The following is a 12912-nucleotide window of genomic DNA, read 5'->3' on the forward strand; positions in this document are numbered from 1 at the left end:
TACGGTGGCCTTTAATTAAACGTGCACACCTCTGCTGCAGTGTGGTCGGGCAACTCACAAGCTTAGCAACCGGATCACACGGACATGCAAACAGCAAAATGCATGAGCAAACACGGATAACACATAGCCGAGGAAAGACTATTGTTTTTGTAAGCACTGGGATTTACCTTGGAAGTCTAATATAGATCATCCATATCAAAGACTTTATGATTTTCAACCGGATTCGTAACCTTGTATCCGAGGATCAAAAGTCGACCTTCCAAACTGAGCTTCCAAAAAAACAGAACCTGAGGCAGGAATTTCAATTTCATGAGAAATTGAATACATGAGAACTTGAAAACTCATAACAGCAGTAACTCCAAGTCTAAAGCTCAATGCAAAGCTGAAACTTAGACTTCAATGTCAGCAGAAACCGCGCCTGCGGGGAGCTCTTCTGTAAACGCCCTATCTGTCACAAATGGGTTAACAACATGCAGGAATGACAGGGCAAGGTAAAGTAATCTGACACCACCTGCCTGTAACCAGGGGAACACCCCAATGGAGAGGTGGAAGGAAGCAGCTAGAAAAACTTGTTGAAAAATAATTATACTGAGAAAAAAAATGAAGCTAAATGTACCACATCAGAAAGAACAAAGTCAGACAAAGTCTACAACATAAAGGTTTGTATGCTAATTACAGACATCAGAAGCTTCAAAATCCACTGCACTCATCTTATACAGAATACAGCAGAGTAATTCACCCCACTGGTCAGACACTCCATGGGTAATACAATACACATATGACAGCCGACACAGACAGCTGGGTCCTCTCAGCCTGTTAGACACAGTTCCCAACACACAAAGGCTAATGCTAAAGCGCAAGGTCTTCGTTAAGTGTGACCCGTCAACATGAGACCTGGGGAGAATCTGGGGCAGCTCTGCCTCACACTCACATGGCCTCACTTGCCTTCATTATGTGCAGGGCTTTTATTTTTGAGGAGTGGGGATTGGCTGCAGCCTGCCTCTTTGTCAATGCAGTTATATAATATTGCAGCCATGTGCTTTCAACATGAAAGCATGTATAGGGGCTAGGTTATGATTAACACAGCGATCTCAACAGGCATGCAGGTTAGTGCCACAAACAGAAATTATTTACTCCATCTTTTGATTTAATCAGCCGTGTGTGGCATCTCATGATTCCTTGTAGAAAATTTCTTTATTATAATAATTTACAATATAAAAAAACATTCATTTTGTGATTTGTATTAGATTAGATTTAATAGTGTTATTAAATCAAATTATTAGTTTCTTAATATTACGTGAGTGTTAGATGACACCAAAGGTAAACTAAATGTAAAAATATGGAGAAAAACACATGCACAACTAAATATCCACTATTGTATCGGTCGATATACAACCAATACTCATAATACTCATTAATAAAAAGTAGTCAGTATAGAACAGATATATTCTACATCCCTAAAAAGAGAAAAATGGATTTATATTAAATATTGGATTTATATTATTAGTCAAATACGAAAGTAAACTGTCTCCAACTGCCTGAAACATCTAGGATATTATTAGGCCAAAAACATTAGGGCTGCAACTAACGATTATTTTGATAATTGATTAGTTGGCCAATTATTTTTTTCGATTAATACAGTCATTTATTACAATACCTGTCATAATAAAGAGAGAACACAAATATTTTAGGAATCCATCAAAAACTTGTTTGAAACTAAAAATGGTATTGCCATTTATTAGGAAAATAACAAACTGAAACAACTAAATAGTTTCTAAATAATACTCACACATAATATCAAAAAAAAAAAAAAAAAAACTTAGTCTCTGTTCGTATTGACTGTAATTGGGCATCAAAATTCATGGATAACAACAATAAATATATTGTAGCTTTAGAAATACTGCTGTAACTAAAGAGCTTACACATACTGGTGGATTAATCATTACAGAAACATGAAAAATGATTTTAGTAATCACCAATACTAATTTGTGTTTATGCTGCCCTGACCTATGGCACAAACCTTAAATTTGGTATCAGATGTCTAATCACTTTAGCACTGTATAGTGAATATAGTTTAACCCTGTAAAGCCCACTGTTGCAGAATTACAACATCACTTTCAACAATTTTTAAAAAAGGCTTGCAAATGTTTTTTTTCTCTCTAGACCACATTTACATAGTTAATGGGTTCTATTGTTTGTCCTCAAAATGCTATTGGATAGAATAAATGTTTATAGGTCTGGTCATCTGGCCATGAAGTTACTCTACCTGAGACTCGACTCGACTTTACTCGACTTCGCGTGAAGCTCATCTCCTTTTTTTACATGACTGGATTTGTCAAGATTCAAGTAAGTACATTTCCTTACATATTTTTTTGTGTTTATTACAATGTCTAGAACACAGATAGATTTAGTTATTTTGGAAAACATTAATCAAATTTGATTTAGAGCTTGTTAAGTCCATTTCGTAATTCTACAACGTTGGGCCAGAGTGGTAGTCAAAATAGCCTGTGCTCCTACATGTTACATAAGGACACTGCACTTCTCACATGGTCACAAACTGAAATTTAAACTGTGAGATTCATTGTAACTAAGTTCTAAATGTGCTTTTCTGTTAAATTTGTACTTAGTTTAGACCATAATTAAACACAGGAATAAACTGTATGTGGTTTGAAACTCCATCATCCAGAGCAGTGAAACTCCCTGTATCTATGTAGTTTATTTGTTTTTTAACTTCTAAATGATCCTGAGATTTTTTGTGTTGGCCAAGTAGCAGTTTATAGCATTAGGAGCTCTGAATGATTTTGGGGGGATGCCTTTTGCATTCTTCAGGGACAGGTGTGAATGGTCATGAACATGAACCTGTAAGTGCTCTGGGGGTATGCATGTGTTCCTTTAGTATGGTAAGTAGAGAGCATAATAGGCCAGCCAGACAGTATTGTTTGAATGAAGTAGTGGAATTTTGATTAGCATTTGCATTGAAATTATAATACTTTGATGGATAATATACTTAGATCTCTACCCTCAGCACATGGTCTACCACCCTGTATTCTTTCAGTTTATCTACTACAATATAAGACCCATTTGTATTATTCACTTATTAATTTTTTTACTTTTTCCATTTCAGAATGCCAAGATGTCATCGGAATACCCCCCACTGGATGTACGCAGAGACACGATTGCACATTTCCCAGTAAAGAGAAAGAGAGGACGCTGTAGACACTGCAATAATGGATACACAAATACCCTGTATCAAGTGCAATGTTCGCCTGTGCTTCTCAGATAAAAAGAACTTAGGGACAGTCTTAGGGACTATCACTGTAAAACACAGACTTCATTCAAACCACATTGAAAGTGATAGAAGAAAAAGTTTTATAAATACACATTTTTGCAATATTTTTATTAATAAATGCTTATTCATAAGAAATATGATTGTTGTGTGATTATCACTCATGATATATACTGTTATGGGGCTATGTAAGCAATCAACCCTGCAAATGAATGCTTAAATGCTCTGTATATCTGTTCAGACAAAGTGAGTACAAATACAGAAATTCTGCTCCTATCTTAGGCCCAATGTTGCAATATTACAACATTTCCCTTAAAACTTACTAAAAATTAAAAAATTTGAAAAATCTTTAATTTCTACACCAGAGGCCTCCTAAAACAATATCTGAGAGGTCAAAAAATGTTAGCTCTTTTTTTCTCTATTTGGGTTTTACAGGGTTAAATCTCTACTTTAAAAATTAAGATAGTAATAAAAACACAAACTGGAACACACACATTCACTCTGGACACAATCACCTCTTACTGTCATTTCTTTATCCTGTAAATAGGCTATAAGAAACGTCTTACATTTATATTCAATTACATGTTGTTATCCCCACAGTATACTCTCATAAAATACTTGAATGACGTGTTGATTTTTAAATCTAAATTTAACTTTAAACAACAGATATTTCAGCAAAATGAATATTTTTGCACTGAATATTAATTGTCTCCCTCTCTCCCGCATTCCGTCTGTCTGACGCGGGTGCGCGCCGGCGCTCATTCAGTAAAATATGAAGTTCAACGCAGACTGTCAGGATGAGCCTTTATGCAAAATGGAAATGTCTGCGTGAATTTGTAACATTTACAGATAAGGATATAGCCATAGAATTAACATTTTGCGCTGAGGACGCACATGCATCTGTCAAAGCGCCTGACAGGGCAAGCCATTACGCTAATGCATTAGATTGAAGTTTAGAATAAATAATTCTCATGTTTTGATCAGCTTTGATCTCGTACCTTTCCCGCAGCAGCTCACTCTGTTTCCACCACTATTTTTAGATGCATTTTGGTCCATAGAAATGCGTTATTCAGTGCTGTAATTTGACGCGACTGGCGGAAGTCTTCCGAGCACGGTGGGCAGAGCCAACTAATCGATAATGAGAATCATTTTCATTTATTTTAATTATCGATTATTATCGATTTTATTGAATAGTTGTTGCAGCCCTAAAAAAACATTAAAAAGATAATGCAAGTGCAAATGTTGTAAATGTTTCACAGAATTGGAGACTAAGTGCCTTTCTTTTCCCTTTCTTTATTTTGGTGTCCTGATTTTTTTAAACCCAGGTATTATTCCAAGGTATTATGTTTTTTTTGTTTTGTTTTTTCTACATGGAGCTAAAACACTGCGTCTATGCTGGACGCGAGCAGCATGATGCGACATGACAAAAGACAATAGAACCCATTATAAACAGTGATGCGGTCTACACTGGATGCGGCGCGACGCGGCACGACAAATCCCCGACAGTATGCTAATGCCTTGTTCTATTTATGACATACTCCAAGCGATACTTCTCATAGGAGGATCAAATGGATTTGCAACGGTCGCTTTGTCACGTCCAGTGTAGAGAGCTAAATCACAAACATTATGCGGTTGCTAAGATGCTCTGAGTGTTCTTTAAGTGCACTGATATGCGGTTGCTAGGGTGTTCTGGATGTTTGCTTAGCAAGTCAACCGAGCTCAACCCCATGCTTCTATGATATTCTACTTTTTGGGTCCCTCCTTCATTGTAAGTTTTATCATCTGACAGGCTAAAATCAAAAAGCTTAACTTGTTGTTTATTATAAGCTATGTATTAGGGTTGTCAAAAGTACAGACTTTTAAAAATGTGACAATACCAGCATTTCCCCCTAGCATTTTGAACGGATTCAACCAATATGTCTGTGATTGTCTTAATCGAGCGTTTACACAAATACACACAGGAGCATTTGAAAGCAGATATATTAGGGATCCGGTGATAGACGCCTCAGTGTATCTGAGTAAGCGCTTGGTGGAGAGTGTCAAAGATGTCTGTTTTACTACATGTTTTTGAAGTGCTGATCATTGTAGCCAATCATAGACATATCTGTTGAGCATGTGCACACAATGACCAATCAGAGGGGTTTAAGAATCCACCCAACAGTGCTCAAAATGCTAGGCTGAAATGCTGGCATCGTCACATTTTTTAAATTTCAGTACCGACTTGGTACCGAAGTCGAACTTTAATTAACTCAACAAAACATCTTATATGAGATTAATCAGATATTTAAGCAACATAATCATAAATATTACAACTTATATCTGCACAAAAAGACACAAATGCATTAAGATACATGCTTGTAAAATTGTGTAACTCCTGTTGTGAATTCTGAAACACGGCAAGTTGGCAACTAAACCCAAAGAATTCTCAACGTTTTATTACAATAGTGTTCTCATTACAATATGACAGTACCAATTATAGTTGTTGATGTTGTGCATTGAAGCCAACTACCACGTTAATTAGCTTAACCAAACGCATGCTATATGATAGATCAGTGCTTCCCACACATTGACTTTACTTGGGTGGGCCACCCAAGTATATTTGGAGACACATTTTTGCTTTTATTTTATCCTTTTATACTTTTTTATTCACCTAGGATAATGAAACCATCCGCGATTGAATAACTAGTGGAAAATCTCCCCTCGCCCTAAACGTTTCGTACCTGTTCGTTCTATACGCAAGAACTGGTTACTCCCGCTGACATTCCCACATGTGCTGCAGAGATGCGGTGGATGTCACAAAGGCGGCGCTGTTGCGTGTTCTACAGGCTCGCGCAACAGCGCGTCAGACTGCTTCAAAGTGATTCACAATTAATGAATAGTGCACATTTATGCCAAGTGATTGCTAATGAACTCAAGTTGATGAATTGTGACAATGTCTACTTTATGGCCTTTATAAAATATGTTTTAGACGGTTGTAAGAATGCATATTTTCTCTCTCTCATCTGAAGAATCAGCCCTCAATAGTATAGACATTTCAAAATAAGAGTCCCGGTGTATTTCCGGCTTGTTTATAATTAAAAGTCACATGCTAAGTTTTTTTTCTTCTTCTTCAGGGCATTACTGGTATTTCAGTTACACAATAAATTGTACTATTTAATTTGATTTCCATTTAATTCATAGTAAACTACTGTAGTCTCTCTTGCTGGGATGCTCCCCCACTGGAAGAAAAAACTAAAAACATTATTTGACACATATTATTCAATATATAGATTTTACTAGTATCAGTAAAATCTGTGTCCCATTCACTGAGAGAGATATGACAAAGCAAAGTGAACTCTACAATTTAAATGCTGTAATTTTGCATAATATTAGTGTGTAATTAAATGTAATAGTAGCCTGTGTAAATTAAATGAATTTCAATAAATAAAAATATTGTTAAAAATCACATTATTTGTTGTTTGTCACATCATAGACCATTTTTGTGCCATGGTTAATTGGAGGATTTTTCACCAGGCTACCACCGCAAGTATATTTCAAACCTGTGGGAAGCACTGAATATATACACATACAAAATAAACAATATTACAACTTATAATTGCAAAAAGGCTGTGAATGCACAAGCAAACTTGACGAGAAAGGTGTAATTGTGGATGCGCTTAGAATTCACAACATTTTTACAGTACTGATCTTATTATAATTTGATGTAGCCTGTGTGACAGATTTGAGCTGCACATCTTGCATTTAACTGTATTTTCCTTTTCAAAGTGATTCCAATCATATTTCAAGCAATTCAAAACCACCATAGCAAACAGTGTGGAAAAAATCCATTATTTATTGGTTATAATAAATTGGCTATAATATATCGCTGATAACATAAAAAATGTAAAAAAAACAACAAAAAAACACAACTACTACTAAGAAGCATATATCGGCCAATGCTGATATGGTGGCCGATATATTTGTACATCCCTAGTCTTCCGTTGTCCTGTGTTAATTAGGTAAATCAAAAGAGACAGAAATGGAAGCAGCGACAAATCTTTTCTTCTGTATTGTAACGTATATTCGAGTGAAACAACTATCGAAAAACAAATTAAAAAATGTAGAATGGTGATTTGGTTCTATTTAACGGTCGTTGATTAGATAGAGGCAGACCTGAATGCAAGCTTACAGTTGATTATAAGAACGGGGTGGCATTTACGTGGACGAAATAATTGTAGTAATCTGCCATTTGATTGTAAGATCAAGTTATGACATTAATTTGATTATTTTAAAATAAATAAAAAAGGTAAAAAAAAAATAAAAAGTCAAAAATTTTAATTATGAATCATTTAGAATAAGATCAATAACATGTATTTGGAAAAGAGATATTCCTTTTAACACAGACTTAATATATAACATCATTTAAGTGTAAATGTGGAATGCAAGGACAAATAAAAGAATGTGTTGTGAATGTTTCTCCATGCTGGACATAAACACTTCACAGTTCAAGTTCAATCACTGCCCCTTAAGTTAATGTATGACATGAGGAGTTCAAATTTTAACAGTCTACAAATAGACTGTCCTTTTCTTACACACACACAAGTAAGAAGCCATAATTTCTCTCATACTGCTGGTTCCCACCTAATTCAATGAGCTATTCTCGCACAAATTAATGTGTCACTTCTATTTTGATGTAGACGTAAGGGCCCTTGGGAGGGAGAGGCAGTCCATTTATACTTCAGGAGCGTCTGACTAAGGAGGAATATGGGGGAGAGCGTGCTGAAACAGATAACTTACACTGCAACATTCCTGTCATTGCTGACACAGACACCAGAGAATGAACTATGCATTGACATACTACATTTTACAAGTTAAAATGATGTTAGTGCACTTCAAATCTTGTCAAGGGCTATAATTGATTTTCTATCCTCTTTGCCAGTCAAATATATCCACGTCTTCCGTTTACAGCTAGTTAAAGGGTTAGTTCACCCAAAAATGAAAATAATGTCATTTATTACACCCCTCATGTCATTCTACAACCGTAAGACCTTCATTCATCTTCGGAACACAAATTAAGATATTTTTGATTAAGGCCCAATCCCAATTCTACCCCTTACCCCTTACCCCTTCCCATTTGTTTTGCGCGTTCACGTGAAGGGGTAGGGGTATGATAAATTTCCAACATGGCCGACCGAGCGAGCAGAGAGACCCATAAATAAAAGTATTTTCTTACGGTAAACAGTATTTTAGTAATAAATAATCACTTGTTTTATGTTGCCTTTAATCTTGTGTTCATGTATACGGTTATGTTCTCCGAAAAAAAGATTTGTAAAAATCTCTATGAAAACAGTTCGCTAATGTTTTTTACTTTATGATAGTTCCACAATATATTTTTTTTATATTTTATTGAAACCCGCGTTGATTTGACAACATAAATTCAAATCCGGTGGCAGCTAACTTGTCTTTTTGCCGCATGCCTCATTAATGTATTGTTTTGCTGTGGTTACGTCCATAAATATGTGTACGTTACATGATACAAACAAAAAGTGCATTCAGTTTGCGTGCTTATTCATCAGTATTGTATGTTCTGTATCAACCAGGGACTCCTGAGGAAACACGCAGGCTCGTCTCCTTTGTCTTATGCGAAGAACTGAAGACAAATGCAAAAAAAATAGCTGTCGCCCAAGCAACAGAGATCACTACAGCTATCGATGGCATCTTAAAAGGCCAATTCACACCGCACCACCAAACAATTTTTTTAGCGCGACCCTTTTTATTAACGAGACCCATAAGCATATACAACCATGCAGCTAAACAAGCCAAAACAAATAAAAACGAAACTGAAGGTAAACCTGCGTTGCTCTCATAGTGGTTAACGTTACCTCTCTCTTTCGGTGAAGTGGAGCAGCTGCTCTTGCTGAATGGCACGGATTGCACTATGGACTATTGTACCTTTTGTATATTTTATTTTTTTTAACAGTATTTTATTTTTTATAATGAACAAGCTGCGATGTCACGTTTCCACTGCTTTGTTGTGTTGTGTGTGAGGCGCGGGCGCGATCAAACGGCTGTCTTTGCAGGGGACTTGCCTCATCGTAATGGCAACAGTTTGTGGACAGGTCAGATTACTTCAGAGTTGGTTGCCGTCTGTTGGAAAACTGTTCACACCGCGCAGACATTCCACGACCCGATAAAACGCCGATTAAACATGTTCAGTCGGGTGAAAACCGACTCCAACAGACGCCAACAGGGGTATCACACCGATCCAACAAACTCCAACAGACTAGTGTTGTCGGTGCGGTGTGAATTGGCCTTTAGAAGTGTGTGATAAACATCGGCGCATCTATGACGTAGGAGCTAGCGGCGACTTATGATGACGTGTAACGGTCTAGTAGTGGTGTCCCATTTCTTAGGGGAATATTTTCAGCCCTACCCCTTGACACTCTGTTTCAAGGGGCAAGGGGAAGGGGTAGGCGTAGGGGTAAGGGGTATAAAATAGAATTGGGATTGGGCCTAAATCTGATGGCTAAGTGGCGCCTTTATAAGTTTTTACGATGCTTTACGAATCTCCTAGCAAACGGCTAAACTGCTGAAATCATGTGACTTTGGCGCTGCGAGTCACTGATTCGATTCGCAAAGCTCCGAAGCAGTGTTTTTAGATCGGCCCATCACTATATTGTTGAAAAGTCATCATTTTGTTTTTTTGGCACGAAAAAAGTATTCTTGTCACTTTATAATATTAAGGTAGAACTACTGAACTCGCATGAACTGTTTTAAATATTGTTTTTAGTACCTTTACGGATGTTGAGAGAGGGAGTGTCATTCTGTGAATGCAGGCCTCACTGAGCCATCGGATTTTATCAAAAAGATCTTAATTTGTGTTCCGAAGATGAATGAAGGCCTTACGGGTGTAGAACGACATGAGGGTGAGTTATAAATGACATTATTTTAATTTTTGAGTGAACTAACCCTTTAACACCATCTATGAAACATGACATTCCTGGTGTAGGGAAATTATTTGACATTTGTCAAATCATAAGCAGAAGCAGCAACAATTTAATATAAAGAAAGACTAAGTCAAAAACTAATGTTGTAGTTTCCAATGAACTACAAAACGACAGTAATGTTTAAGATTTTTAGGCAAACTGACTTCCTGAATAAGCCCTTCCCTGCACCTGTCCTGAGCTCTGCAGGAAGCTCTATATAATAAAGCATTGAACAAACATGACGGCGAAGCGTCAGGCCTCAAAGTGCAAAATATCCCGGATCTTTTTGACAGAACTTAAGTTCAGTTCAAAGGTGAACTACCCAACCCTTTATACAGAATAAAAACACCATTTTGCTTATGATATAATCACTAAATATCTTGTAGCTGTGTTTTGTCGTGCTTATGGCTTCCATATAAAACATTTCCCACGAAATCTTCGAGCACACAGTTTACCGGTGTCGCGCAGCAACACAAACACGTCACTGACAAAACATACTAGGCTAGAAAACAGTATTCATGACGTCAGGCCAACGGCTGAGCAGCTTAAGAAGTTGCTTAAATTATTTTAATTTATCTTTGAACGCACTAAACTTGGTAAAACAAGCAACTCGAGCTACTAGAAATCCATTGTGAACATCAAAGGTTTCCTTTTTAGAGCAGCATATTAAAAGGATACGATATAAAGCACTTATATTGACAATTTAACGTAGATTTACATCCCATTGATAGTTTTCACCTACTTTATACAGATCTTTCCTGTAAATGCTTTATGAATATGAGTTGAGGTGATCTTACCCGGCGGCGGCTAAAGCACTGTGTTCAGGTCAACCTCTCGTTGTCCAACTCACTCGAAAAAACATTTTAGGTGAGAGAATAAAACAAGTCAAACAAAAGAGAATGAACTAGTGAATGCTGCACAGCGGCGCAAGGAGGAAAAGGCCGTTTTCTTTCGTTTAAATCGACAGGAAAGGTAAATAAATAGTAGAGTTTAATGGAAATGCTTCGGTCTGTCCTGCTTTGCTCCTCCCATTCCAGCAGCGGCACCTTCTTCTTTAAAAATGAGTCTCATTCGCGCTCGAGACGCGGGATTTCAATCCGCCCAGCTCACGCGACCAGCGCGCGCTTATTCCATATCTCCGGTCAGAAAGACTTTCATAAAGATCCCGCAGATGAAAGCTAACCCTGCGCCATAAATAAGCTTTCAAAGAGTAAAGTCAAGCGCTTCCTCCACTCTGGTTTTTAGTCCATTCAGTTCCTTCTCCCCCTTTTTTTCCTCTCAGGTTGATCCCTCCCACTTCTGGCACAGTTTCATCCCAGTGCTTTCATTCAGCGAGTGAACTTTTGTTGGGAAGTCCGATTCATTTATGCGAATCGGTTCTTTCGAACACTCGCTCAAAGAACCGGATTCAGTGATTCTTTAACGCAATCGCATGGACCCTGACACACGTTGAGACACATTACATGATCTAAATGTTCAGATCAAGCCATACATCCGATTAGTTCCGCTAATAAATAAGTTTATTGTAATTTTAAATGTCCCAGTTCAGTTTGTTACAGCCATGATTCATCTCACAGAAGTCATTTAGTAGCCTACCTACCTATCATTTGATGCAATGAATTGTTGACAATGGTATTGCAAACCGGTTCAAATGATTCTTTAAAAAGATCCCAATCAAAAAACGAAACTACATTTGCAGTCTCAATGCATAATATCTGCCCACCCCCCCCCCCCCCCTTAATTCTACAAAAGCTAAACAACTATCAGTCACTGAATGTCCTCATTTGCAAATAAGGATTCTCTCATAAAGCTAGGTGAGGCTAAGTTCTTAAAGGGATATACGGTAGTATGCCACTTTGATGGAGTGATTACAGAAGCAGGCAAGACACAACAGGCACAACACATGGGTGTGTGAAGAAAGCGAGAGCAGTTTGGGGTCTTGATGCAATAATCCCACATAACAGTAGAAAGGTGAACTTTTCTTAGAAGCACAGTTTTTGTCTATTTTAATTCATTTACTTATTGCTCTTAAAGCAATAAATAAGAGCCTACAAAAAGCTAACTTGAATGCAACAGCTCAAATCTATTCTCATTGTTAATCTCATTCATTGTCTCAGGGAGCACAATTTCATTTGTAGTGACAAACATCATGGATACACACTGAAAGAGCCACGCTACCTTCTGGTCTGTACTGGGCAATGATGGTCACCGTCTGTCCAGCCCTCTTCAGCGCAGCAGCCGCCTGTTCATGGGTAGCATTGCGCAGGTTTACACCATTCACCTGGGACAATACCATGGTAACAGATTAAAGCAACAACCCCCACACACCACACACTCACGCAAATCACATGATGTAATGTCAGCTCTAAGACTTCATACCAATTTAAAGAGGAGACTGTATTATAAACCGTGAAAAAATCCATTCCATTTAATAAGAGAGAAAGATCTCTTTTTTAAGAAATGTATATTTTTAATTCAGCAAGGATGCATTATATTGATCGAAAGTGACAGTAAAGACATTTATAATGTTAAAAAAGATTTCTATTTCAAATAAATGCTTGTCTTTTAAACTTTCTATTCATCAAAGAATCCTAAAAAAAATCAAACTGTTTTCAACAGTGATATAATAAGAAATGTTTCTTGAGAACCCAATCAATTCAA

The 12912-nt window shown here is 37.2% G+C and overlaps 1 protein-coding gene across 8 annotated transcripts in view; it reads right to left on the reverse strand.

Moving 5' to 3' along the window:
- Window positions 1-12912, reverse strand: part of dlg3 (discs, large homolog 3 (Drosophila)) — a 113986-nt gene that overhangs the window by 16135 nt on the left and 84939 nt on the right. For 7 of the 8 annotated variants that reach the window (XM_067387301.1, XM_067387251.1, XM_067387243.1 and 4 more), the window contains one exon: window positions 12430-12532. In XM_067387301.1, the coding sequence (XP_067243402.1) occupies window positions 12430-12532 (103 nt within the window). Of the gene's footprint in view, window positions 1-11048; window positions 11829-12429; window positions 12533-12912 lie in introns of those variants that run through there. The other variant, XM_067387292.1, reaches the window with a different exon arrangement.

This window comes from Chanodichthys erythropterus, chromosome 1, assembly GCF_024489055.1.
Source record: "Chanodichthys erythropterus isolate Z2021 chromosome 1, ASM2448905v1, whole genome shotgun sequence".
Taxonomy (NCBI): Eukaryota; Metazoa; Chordata; class Actinopteri; order Cypriniformes; family Xenocyprididae; genus Chanodichthys; species Chanodichthys erythropterus.